At 40.3% G+C, this 13,157-nt stretch overlaps 2 protein-coding genes across 2 annotated transcripts in view; one reads left to right on the forward strand and one right to left on the reverse strand.

The window, feature by feature from the left end:
- Positions 10,954-11,469, reverse strand: LOC110264170 (serine/threonine-protein phosphatase 7 long form homolog). The gene is made up of 2 exons (XM_021105841.1): positions 11,123-11,469; positions 10,954-11,027 (listed from the first exon to the last, which is right to left on the reverse strand). Exons 1-2 carry the CDS (start codon positions 11,395-11,397, stop codon positions 11,009-11,011), a joined length of 294 nt encoding a protein of 97 aa, XP_020961500.1. The 5' UTR covers positions 11,398-11,469; the 3' UTR covers positions 10,954-11,008.
- LOC107605288 (AUGMIN subunit 1) overlaps positions 12,689-13,157 on the forward strand; it is a 4,638-nt gene continuing 4,169 nt past the window's right edge. Inside the window, exon 1 of the mRNA XM_021105021.1 lies at positions 12,689-12,969. Coding sequence (XP_020960680.1) covers positions 12,890-12,969 — 80 coding nt within the window. The 5' untranslated portion in view covers positions 12,689-12,889. The remainder of the gene's footprint in view (positions 12,970-13,157) is intronic.

The raw sequence follows: 13,157 nt of genomic DNA on the forward strand, positions 1-13,157 counted from the left end.
TTTATTATGTGATAATAAATTATGAATAAATATTATTTATCTATATTTGTGAAAATTTTGTTTGAAAATTATTATTTATCAATTTACTAATATATCTTTTGATCCTCTTGTGGAACAGCAAAATTTTTATCCAAGACTTTGTTAATACAGGACCCAAAAAAAAAATGCCAATAATATTTTTATGTAAGTAACAATTTCATGTCCAAATAAAAAATGTATGTAACAATTTGCACACATCAGCTTTGGTGGTGAAATTCTCTATAGTCTTTTTTGTCACCGAGTTATCTTCACTACTTTGCCAATTACCATCTCATAGACAATTTTGTTTTCGTGCTGGCCTCTTGTTTGGGAAATTAAATTAATCCTAAAACTAAAGTGATACAATTTTGTGTGTCTGCATAAAAGATTATGTGGCAAGTCACTTACTACAAAAAAAAGGAATTTTTTATTTAAATAAATAAAATAAATGTAATAATTATCAAAATAAATAATTTTAAAAGTATTTACTGATTTAAATTTTTTAGTCTTATCTTGTTTACACGATAAACGAGATGACATTTTATGTATCTCCTTTACAATGTAAACGAGATAAGACACATCAGTGTCTTATTTAAAAAATTTCGTGTTGTCTATCTCGTTTACACTGTAAACGAGATACATGAATTGTTCATCTCATTTACAGATATATAGTAGACAACCACATCAGCTATAAAAGGATGTGTAACCTTTGGTATTCTTCACAAACTTTTTCTATCTAGTATTTCTCACGAATACAGGGCATCAATGGCCAGTAATAATCCATACATAGTTGTGCTTGTTTATCCCAATTGTCATATGAGAAATGGCGACAACAAGGTGACATTTGAGTGTGAGGATCCGATATTGTTTCGCACTCAGCGTGTGAATACGTTGCCGGATTTGAAGAGTTTGATATTGAGCAAGCTCGGTGGTACAGAAATGAGAAAAATCAGAAGGGTGACGTATAAGTTGCTGGCACCCATGGGTAACGGAGTCTTCCGGTTTCAACTATTCCGACTTCAAGGGGACGAGCATGTGCGACTGATGTTCGACATCCATGGGAGGATCATGGTGGAGCAGGTAATGGAGCTTTCCGTAGAGATAGGACACAGTGGTGGTGGGAGTTCCGTTTCAACTATTCCCTCGGCTGTTATAATCGTTACGGATATTCAGGGCTGTGTCAGCTTAACTTTTAATAGGATTGGAATGGGCTAATTAACTAAAGCACATATACTTTCTCCATAATAGATAGAGGGCTTTGTCGAGCTTCTTTCCGGGCTTGATGAAGTAGCTTGCGGATTGGTCTTCATTGCAGCTTTCTCCTCTTTCTTTTTCACAGCTGCCCATGAGTGAAAAGCAACGAGCGTCTAAAGACCGAGCACTATCGCCCAGATCCTAAAGCCTTCTTATCTTGAGTAGTGGGGAAAAAGCTGTTGGAGGAATAATAGCATTTGAAATGGAATCATCATAACACTCGACCTATGTACAGGACGACCGACCTCTCGCACCACCACCCATTCATGTCGCCATTCCAATGGATGAGGCAAACGAGGGCAAGGAGGAGTCGGATGAGGATTACGTGGCGGACAGTGCAGACAGCAACTCGTTCGATGGTGGGGATGAGGATGAGTGTGTTCCGGAGACACCTATCCAGACTGTGGCTGGTGCGGTATTTATAACCATAGACTAACCGGCAAGTGCACCGGATCGTACCAAGTAATACCTTACGTGAGTAAGGGTCGATCCCACGATGATTGATGGATTAAGCAACAATAGTGTTTGATAGGCTTAGTTAGACAAACAGAAAATAGTGTTTGGAAGTTCAAAAGCATTAACAATAAATTTAGAATATTAAAGATAGGCAGATAAATAAGTTGGGAATAAAATATTGAGAAGGCAGTTAAGGCTTCAGAGTTATCTATTTTTCCGGATTTACTTTTCTTACTAACTATTTTAATCATGTAAGATTTAATTCATGGCAAACTATTTGTGACTAGACCCTAATTCCTTAGACCTTTCTAGTCTCCTCTAAAATTCATCAACTGTCAATTCCTTGGTCAATTAATTCCAATTAGAGGGTGATGATCAAATTCTAGTTCATATGCCACAAGAATCCTAATTATCCAAAAATAAAGGGATTATATGTCACGTATCCCGTTAAATACAAACAATTAGAAATTCAGGATAATATGTTTTCAAGCTATTGTTCAAGTAAAGAGCTTTTCCAAGTTATACAAGAACTCAATTAGAACATGGGTCATACTTCTGTTCCACCCAAATTCATAGAATAAAGAACGAAAATAATTATTGAAATATAAATAAAAAACATGAATTAAAATAGAAAAATAATAATATCAATCCATACAATAGACATAACTCCTAACCTTAACAATTGAGGATTAGTTGCTCATGGTTCGGAGTGAAAAATAAGGATTGTAAATTGGAATAGGAATAATGTTCCCGTCTTCGAATCACCCTGTTGGCATTCCTTTTATAACTAATCCTAATAAATTTAAAATCTAATTTTTAAAATTAAAAATAAAAATAATATCTTTTCCTAATTTAAGATTTGAATTTAAATTTGAATTAATTAACAAGTCTTCAGTTGATGGGTGGAGACCACATGTTTTGTCCATTCTGCAGCTTTTAATCTGTGTTTTTTGGGTTGAAAACTGAGTTAAAATAGCCCAGAAATCGCTCCAGCGTTTTTCTGCGTTTTTCCTGCACGTGGCGCATGTCACGCGTACGCGTCAGCCACGCGTACGCGTCGATGGTTTTCTTCGCGTGTCACGCGTACGCGTCGCTGAGTAAATCTTCAAATCACGCGTACGCGTCGCTCCTCGCTACCATCTCATTTGATTCTTGTGCTGCAGAAACTCCATCAAATTCCACCAAATGCTACCTAAAATAAACAAAATTACAAAAGACTCAAAGTAGCATCCATATTGGCTAAAAGATAATTAATTCTTTATTAAACTCAACAAATTAGATGCAAATTCACTAGTAAAATATAGGAAAGATGCTCACGCATCACAACATCAAACTTGAACTGTTGCTTGTCCTCAAGCAACCAAAATTAATATAGGCTTAGGATGTGAATTTGCATGAGAATGAGAGTTCGATTAAGCTCATGTCTCTTCTTATAGTGGGGTTTACAATTGCAATCCTGAATAGTTTTGGCATCTCACTTTATCCTTTGAAGTTCAGAATGATTGACATCCATAGGAACTCAGATTTCAGATAGTGTTATTGATTCTCCTAGTTCAGTATGTTGATTCTTGAACAAAACTACTTTATGAGTCTTGGCCGTGACCCTAAGCATTTTGTTTTCCAGTATTACCACCGGATACATATATGCCACAAACACATAACTGGGTGAACTTTTTCAGATTGTGACTCAGCTTTGCTAGAGTCCCCAGTTAGAGGTGCCCAGAGTTCTTAAGCACACTCGTTTTGCTTTGGACCACGACTTTAACCGCTCAGTCTCAAGCTTTTCACTTGACACCTTCACGCCACAAGCACATGGTTAGGGACAACTTGATTTAGCCGCTTAGGCCAGGATTTTATTCCTTTGGGCCCTCCTCTCCATTAATGCTCAAAGCCTTGGATCCTTTTTACCCTTTGCCTTTTAGTTTAAAGAGTTATTGGCTTTTTCTGCTTGTTTTTTCTTCTTTTTTTTTTTGCCATTTTTTTTGCAAGCTTGTGTTTTTTCACTGCTTTTTCTTGCTTCAAGAATCAATTTTATGATTTTTTAGATTATCAATAACATTTCTCTTTTTCATCATTCTTTCAAGAGCCAATAATTTTAACATTCATAAACTTCACTATAAAAATATGCACTGTTCAAACATTCATTTAGAAAAAAAGTATTACTACCACATCTAAGTAAATAAGACTACTCTTAAAATTAACTCAATTTCTCATGCAATACATCACTTCTGTATTTTTTATTTGAATTCAAGCTCAGTGAGTAATACATGAGACATCTTTTCAGAATTAAATCAATTAAGAGAAAACTAAACTAGACCTAGGATTCTAACTAATCAATGATCATGCAACAAACAAAGTAGAAACAGCAGAAAACCGGAACATAATATAGAAAAAGAGGGGAGGAATAAAGAGTGAAAGGAGTTTAACCACCTTAGTTATCCTAACAGTCGTTTTATTCTTTAGGTTAGTTGTGCTCCTCTGTGAAGATGATTCGCCTCCCTTTTGGTGCCATAGGAATAAACAGAAAACCCTTAAGTGAAGCGTCAACACCAAACTTAAAGGTTTGCTTGTCCTCAAGCAAAGAAGAACTGAAAATAAAAAGAGACAAGTATTAATATGAAAGAAAAAGGAAAGGATAAAAGAACAAGAGAGAATTAGGATTGGGAGAAGGAGAAAGAAAATTAAAACTGGGCGGCGAAGGCGACGCATGCGCGTACGGCACGCGTACGCGTGGGTCGCGGAACTTCCTTGATGACGCGTCAGCGTCAGGCACGCGTCCGCGTGCCCTGGGTTTTGCGCAATTCGCTCGAAGCCAGCCGCGCGCACGCGTAACTCTCTGTTTGCGTGGCTATGGAACCAATATTGGCATACGACGCGTTCGTGTCATGCACGCGCACGCGTGGATGGCTGATTGGTCAAATGACGCGCACACATCAGGGACGCATACGCATGGGCAATTTTGTGCTTTTAGCACACTTCCAGCCCCAAGCCAGCATAACTCTCTGCCCAAACACCTTTTACGCCGATTGCGAGGTCACGCGTACGCGTCGATGACGCGGACGCGTGGAGTGCCAAAATCATGAGTGACGCGTACGCGTGGGATACGCGTACGCGTGGGTTTGTTTGTGCTAGAGGCATCATTTTCGCATCATTCCCATGCAACTCTTTGTTCAAAGTTATTTTTCACGCACACATGACTGACGCGTACGCGTCAGCGACGCTTGCGCGTCGTGTGCTCTTTTTTTTTGTTTTTTGTTTTTTATAGCTTGAGGTGTTCGGTTCCTATGATAAAATAGCTGCATGATCAGTAAAATAGTAAAAACTCAATATAACTTAAATAAGTAAGAAAACTACTACTACAAAAAATAACTAAGGATACGAAATTATCGGGTTGCTTCCCGACAAGCGCTTCTTTAACGTCACTAGCTTGACACTTGATTATTGAAGTTTCTTCCTCTTCTTCCAGTTGGTTAAAAGAAATGTCTCCAAGGGGAGAGAGGTGAAAATTAGTGCCCCTTGATATAAATTCCTCCTAACAAGCTTTCTTTTATTGTGATTAGCTTGATTCACCTTGCTTGTTGGGGTAGAGGTTGGATTGCTTTTTGCTGACCTTTTCTTCTTCATAGATATTTTCTTCTGTTTTATTGTCACAATTCTCTTTTTAGTGCTTCCCTTGGTTATCTTCACATCTTTGATTTCAACATGTGGGTGTTGTGTGATGGTTAGAGTGTACCCTTCATCAAGAACTTCTTGAATTGGTGGTTCAATAAACTCACCCTCCATGCCACTCTCTGCTTCATTGGAGTGTAGATTTCCATAATTGTTTTCATCCCTTGCAACCTTCTTTGTTTGTGCATCTTCCTTCTTTGTTGGTGCATCAACCTCCTTTATTTTTACATCTTCCTTTTCTTCTATATGTGAGGGTGGAAAATCCTCTAATTCACTGGAGTATAAACTCCTTTGATTGATTTCCTCACTTTCTTCCATAGGATCCTGCATTATATCTCTTGGGAAGAAATTTGCTTGTTCCTCTTCCTGGGACTTGATAATCGACTGCACATGTTTCTCTACATTTTTGACACTCGTCTTTATATCATGTAAGAATTCTTTCATGAGAAGCTCAATATCTGATGGTATTTGAGATTAATAGGGAGATGGTGGCTCTTGATATGAATAAGAAGGAAGTGATGGTTCTTGATAAGAGTAAAAAGATGATGGTTCTTGATATGGATAGAGAGGTGGTCGTTCTTGGTATGGATATGGAGATGGTGGTTCTTGATAGTTAGAACATGGAGCACTGAAGTTTCTTTGGTTTTGACTTTGTCAACCAAAATTTGGGTAGTTCTTCCATCCACAATAATATGAGTCACTACTCGGGTGTGAGTAGTAACCCATATGATCTCTCTCCATCATTTTTCCTTAGCACAAAATACCAAACAGAATTAAACGCACTATGTGGTAAACAGGAAAGCAAAGAAGAAATAACAAAATTCTAAAAATTAAAATAAAAAAAATTAAAATAAAACTAACTAGGAGACACCAAACTTAGTTTTAGAAATTAAGATAAATTACTAGTATAAAATTCACGAAAAGGAAGAAAACAAGGAAAATTTTTTAATTTTTTTTTTGAAAAATAATAAAATAATATTTAAATAAAATTAAAATTAAAATGCCTAATCTAAACAATCAAATAACTAATAGTTGTTAATCATAGTCAATTTCCGACAACGGCGCTAAAAACTTAGGTAGCGTTTGGTGGAGAGACAGAGACGGAAAAACTGAGACTGAGAGACAGAAACTAAGAGACACGGATTGAAATAAATCTCAGTATTCTGTTTGGTGCAAAATGAGAGACAGGAATTAAAACAAGAATGAAACTCTAATTTAATTTGCACGAAGGGTAAAATTGGAATTAATTAATTGAAATGAAAGTATTTTAGGTATAAAATGTTATTAAAGTTTCAGTCTCCATCTCTAAAAATTTCAGTCCCCTGTGTCCCTACTTTTTGGAGGTACTGAAATACTGAAATTTTAGAGACAGAGACAGAAATTTTAGTACCAGTCTCTGAACTAACAAACACGATACTGAGTCTCAGTCTCTCAGTCTCTGTCTCAGTACCTCAAAACAAACGCTACCTTAGTGTGGTATTTATAATCACAGACTAACCGGCAAGTGCACTGGATCGTACCAAGTAATATCTTACGCGAGTAAGGGTCGATCCCACGAGAATTGATGGATTAAGCAACAATAGTGTTTGGTAGGCTTAGTTAGACAAATAGAAAATAGTGTTTGGAAGTTCAAAAGCATTAACAGTAAATTTAGAATATTAAAGATAGGTAGATAAATAAGTTGGGAATAAAATATTGAGAAGGCAATTAATACTTCAGAGTTATCTATTTTTTCGGATTTACTTTTCTTACTAACTATTTTAATCATGCAAGATTTAATTCATGGCAAACTATTTGTGACTAGACCCTAATTCCTTAGACCTTCCTAGTCTCCTCTAAAATTCATCAACTGTCAATTCCTTGGTCAATTAATTCCAATTAGAGGGTGACGATCAAATTCTAGTTCATATGCCACAAGAATCCTAATTATTCAAAAATAAAGGGATTATATGTCACGTATCCCGTTAAATACAAACAATTAGGAATTCAGGATAATATGTTTTCAAGCTATTGTTCAAGTAAAGAGATTTTCCAAGTTATACAAGAACTCAATTAGAACATGGATCATACTTCTGTTCCACCCAAATTCATAGAATAAAGAACGAAAATAATTATTGAAATATAAATCAAAACATAAATTAAAATAGAAAAATAATAATATCAATCCATACAATAGACAGAACTCCTAACCTTAACAATGGAGGATTAGTTGCTCATGGTTCGGAGTGAAAAATAAGGATTGTAAATTGGAATAGGAATAATGTTCCCGTCTTCGAATCACTCTGTTGGCATTCCTTTTATAACTAATCCTAATAAATTTAAAATCTAATTTTTAAAATTAAAAATAAAAATAATATCTTTTCCAAATTTAAGATTTGAATTTAAATTTGAATTAATTAACAAGTCTTCAGTTGATGGGTGGGGACCACATGTTTTGTCCATTCTACAACTTCTAATCTGTATTTTCTGAGCTGAAAACTGAGTTAAAACAGCACAGAAATCGCCCCAGCATTTTTCTGCGTTTCTTGCACGTGGCGCATGTCACGCGTACGCGTCAGTCACGCGTACGCGTCGCTGAGCAAATCTTCAAATCACGCGTCAGTCACGCGCACGCGTCGCCATGGAAAGTTCCAAATTCACGCGTACGCGTCGCTCCTCGCTACCATCTCCTTTGATTCTTGTGCTGCAGAAACTCTATCAAATTCTGCCAAATACTACCTAAAATAAACAAAATTGCAAAAGACTCAAAGTAGCATCCATATTGGCTAAAAGATAATTAATTCTTTATTAAACTCAATAAATTTGATGCAAATTCACTAGAAAAAGATAGGAAAGATGCTCACGCATCAGTGGCGCACCATGTCCGGACTCCACCTCACCCAATTCCGGCGCTATCGGTAGTGCCATCTCACTATCACAGTCTGGATCTGAACGCCATGCATGAGAGGACTCCGTTTTCTGACACTGATGAAGATGATTACAATCTAAACGGTGGTGTAGAGTTTCGGGTCGGCCACAGGTTTAGAAGCCGAGAGGTAGTGCTTCAGGGTGTGAAGAACTACAGTATTCGCAGGAGTGCGGAGTACCAGGTGATCGAATCGATCCGGTTAAAGTACCATGTGCAATACCGTCAAGCTGAGAATGGGTGTCAATGGAGCCTCCGTGTGGCCCTTTGGCAGAACCTCGAATACTGGTAAGCTCAACTTTACTTGTGCTTTTCAATACTTCTGTACTATATATTAAGTAGGTTTGAAACATGGCTAAAGCAATACTGTTTTGTTGTGTTCAGGGAGGTTCGGAGGGTTGGTAGTGTGCACAGTTGTCTAGTATCTACCATGTCTCAAAACCATCGTGAGTTAGATAGTAGTCTGATCTGCAAGGTCATCTTGCCGTTAATTCAGTCCAACCCTTCTATGAGCAATCCGATTTTGCAAGGTGCGGTCCAGGTAAGCTATCACTTCAAACCATTCTATAGAAAGGTGTGGATGGCCAAGCAAAAAGCAAGTGCACAGATATACGGGGATTGGGAAGAGTCGTACAATAAGGTGCCGAAGCTGCTTCAAGTACTGCAGAGTTGTTTTCCTGGTACCATATGTGACCTACGCGTCAAACTGTTCTATGATGGATACCTCCTGGTACGCGACTACAATATGTTCAACAAGGTATTTTGGGCTTTTCCGTCATGTGTCGAGGCCTTCAAGCATTGCGAGCCCTTTGTATCTGTAGACGGCACGCATCTGTATGGTAGGTACGGTGGAGTGTTGCTTATTACGGTGGCACAAGATGGGAATAATAACATCCTGCGTATTGCTTTTGCCATTGTGGAGTCCGAGAGCACCGAGTCATGATCGTTCTTCCTTACTAATCTGAGATGCCACGTTACCCCACAGGACGGCCTGCTGGTTATCTCCGACAGATCTCAGGCCATCAAGGCCGCGCTAAGCTCCAATGATAGTGGTTGGCATCCCCCAAGAGCCTTCCATGCTTACTGCATCAGACACATGGCTGCGAATTTTATGACTCGGTTCAAGTCAGCTTAGGGCAACAGATACCTCATTAACGCTGCTTACAGTCCAAGTAAGGCTGGGTACGAGTGGTACATGGATGCTTTGAGAGGAGTCTCCCCGTCGATGGTGGACTGGGCGGGTCATTTCAGGAAGGAGATTTGGCTACAACATTGCAACAGCGGGCGGCGGTTTGGTCACATGACCACAAATCTGTCCGAGTGTATCAATGCAGTGTTGAAGGGGACCCGATACTTGCTGATTTCTGCCATTGTGCGCATCACGTACTAAACATTGCAGAAGTTTTTTGTGACGAAGGGCAGGGAGGCACAGTCACAGCTGGTGGCTGGATGCCGCTTCTCCCAAAGACTCTTGGCCGCCATTGAGAAGAACAGAGAAGGGATACCAAAGATGCATCTCACTCATTGTAATATGCAGGCCTTTGTGTTTATTATGGAGGAGCTAAAGCCGTTCGAAGGATGGGGGGAGGTTCCTTCCGTGTTCGGCTATCGGACGGTACGTGTGATTGTGGCTTATTCCAATCTCTCCACTATCCGTGCCGCCACGCACTAGCCGAGTGCGCCGCCGCTAGCATTGAGTGGGCCCCATATGTGCATCCAGTGTACAAATAGGAAGCTGTGTTCAAGGTGTATGAGATAGAGTTTTCCCCTATCCCTGACGAGTCGTTGTGGGCGGAGTGGCATGGGACGATGCTGCGTCCTAATCCAGTCATGCGTCGGAAGGCGACTGGAAGGCTCGTGTCCACCAGATTCCAGAATGATATGGATGAGAACGAGCGACATGAGAAGCGGTGTGGCTGGACGTCGGGGGGCAACTCGGAAGGGTGAGATCGTCTCTCGGCTGGCTGGCAGTGGGTTGGACGTCGGGGGATAACTCTACGAGCCTCGGGTCCTCCAAAACCTCCTGCCCCGATAGATGCCGCACACGGCAAGCCTCACGCCACCAATCATAGTATCATCTGTTCGGCCTGGTGTCAAACGTGTAAAGCACGGTGATCCTGCGACCGGGATCGAACCTCTGGGACCAACCATCGTACCACTGCTGGAGTCGCTCTGGCCACCAGACATCCTCACCACGGCCAATGATGGTCAGATACCTATCGTTCAATACATTAAGTAAATAAACTAGTATCACTATCAGAATAACAAACAACTACATTCATATAAATTTCAAAAAACTATCCAACATTCATACCTGTCAAGATTCACTGGAGTGCCTGGCACCTGCTGCTCCCCATTGAACTGCCGTTTCACCCGATCAACGTGGTAAAACCGGACAATGTTGAAGCAGACCAGCGGGACGGCTGACAACCAGGTCCCCCACTCCTCCTCCTCACGGAACCAGTGCAGGCACAGAGCCTGCATCACAGGTTCATCGTAGACTCTCCATGCAAACTGAATAAAAAATATCTCCGACATCAGTAACCATATGCTATCTATCTAACTGTCGAAAATATAACGTACGACAACACAACAAGTATTTAAAATCACAATATATTTTATTTCATGACTAACCTCATCGAATCGTAACTGGTCGATCGAAACCCTCCAATGCAGGACCCTGGCCTAATGCTGATCCCTACTCTACTACTGCAATCCAACCAACCTGACAATAAAGGAAATATATACAATTCGTTAAGTAACAAACCATATGAATTGACAACAATATTTAATGCAAATACAAAAATAAACATTGGTTACCTCGCAGCCAGCGGATACTGGTAGATTCCTCTATCTGGTGGACACCACTGAGGAAATCTCTGATAAATCCAGCTCATCAACAGCGGAGTGCAACCGGCGATGTTCGTGATGCCCCGCTGTGCCGCCGAACAGAGTGACTGGTACGTCCAGGCCAGCACAGCCGAGCCCCAAGATAATGCCCTACACTCCCCGAAGTCCCGGAGAAGCGGTAGCCAACGTATGTGCACCAGGTTGTTAGACTTGTCTGTCATCAGATACCCTCCGATCAGTAACATAATATAGCACCTAGCGTACTGTCGGAGGATCTCCGGGTCGTCGGTCGGGGGGCATCTGGCGGACACGATCCCGCAACCACACTAGCTTCAGTGTGAAAGACTCCTTCCTCTGCGCAACCTACTGTGTCGCCACTGGAGGCTTGACACCAAGAAGCTGCTCCACCATAACCCACATCTCCATGCTGTACCACCTACCGAAGTCACGGAGGCACCCTCCAACGGGGTTGCCGTGTGCGTGTAGGCCTAGGTGGTACGTCACGTCCTGCAGGGTGATAGTGACCCCACCCCACGGGAGATGAAATGTGTGCGTCTCCGGACGCCATCGCTTCACGAGTGCCGAATCCAACCTTATCCAGATATGGGACGATGGCGTCTGGCGGAGGAAGGATATGGCTCACTCATCGGGGCAGTAGAAGGCGAGGCCTCTGAACAATAAAATAAAAATTCAGTCTTATAAAGAGATGATCATAAATTTATGCATATTATTGAATTCTTACTCTTTTTTTTGTGTGTTTAGATCAGCTTAACATATGATACAAAGCAAATATTTCTATCTAACTTACAGTTACTTCTAATTAAGAACATACTTCCATGTTTCTAGCCTACACATGTCTCTAAATTACATATGCCAGGATACCCTTCATAATTAGAATGTTATACATACTAACAACCTAGCACAAGAAAAAAAAAAGCTCCAAACCAACAATTAAGTTATAACAACCTTGCACAAGCAAATAGAGTTCTAAATTCCTTTTAGAGACCTATCACTAAACTATTTAACTACGTTCTTGTCAATTCAGGATTACCTTAACAATGGTCACATACTTAGATTAAACAAACAGAACGCAACTAACCTCGAAGTTGGCCGCCCCACCCCGGCGTAATGTGATGTGTCGTTCAGCCTGTTGATGTCTTTGTTGTTCCCTGCCTGGCGCGCGCCATCACCGTATCAGTCTAAAATAGGGTAAGAAAGGGACAAAAGAGGAGAGAAAGAGGTTGACTCAGTCAAAATGAGGCCCAGACTGCCGCTGTAAACAACTTCTATTTATAAATACAAACAGTGTAAACGAGACAGACATATTGCAGCTGACGTGTCATATCTCATTTACACTGTAAACGAAATACATAAAATATCATCTCGTTTATAGTGTAAACGAGATAAGACTAATATATAAATATATATGTGATAAAATATATTTATATTTTAACCTATATCTTATACTGATTTAATAGTTAATTTTAGTGTCCTTAAGACATAATCGTATTTTAATAGTGGGGAACAGGAACAAAGATTAATTCAAATTTCAATTTCAATTTCAATTTCAACCCACTATTTCCCCACCAGTGAGCGAGAGCATCCGATCAGGCCTTCCCGGCGACATCTACGCCTTTCTCTGACACCGCCGATCTTCAGCAACAAGCTGTGACGTCAATACAAATCCCAAAATCACCTCTCATTTTCGCACTCTCTCTCTCCCGGCTCGAATTACGAATGGCCGATCAGAATCCTGCGGTGCCAGAACCGAAGAGTGGCTCCGATGCGTCTTCTCGGATCGAGGAAGTGAGTGAGTGGTCGTCGCTCGCGATTTCCGCCAGAAGGCCTCTGAGTACCTGGTGCACGAAATTGTGATCTTTGGTAATGGCTCCAAAGGCTTGGTGCTCTAATATCAATTCATAATTTGTCACAACTTCGATACAACTAACCAGCAAGTGCACTGGGTCGTCCAAGTAATAAACCTTACGTGAGTAAGGGTCGATCC

This window comes from Arachis ipaensis, chromosome B06 (genome assembly GCF_000816755.2).
Source record: "Arachis ipaensis cultivar K30076 chromosome B06, Araip1.1, whole genome shotgun sequence".
Lineage (NCBI taxonomy): Eukaryota > Viridiplantae > Streptophyta > Magnoliopsida > Fabales > Fabaceae > Arachis > Arachis ipaensis.

Excerpts from the sequence above, each read along its gene's own strand:
- LOC110264170 (XM_021105841.1), bottom strand. The coding sequence starts at position 11,397 with ATGTTACTGATCGGAGGGTATCTGATGACAGACAAGTCTAACAACCTG.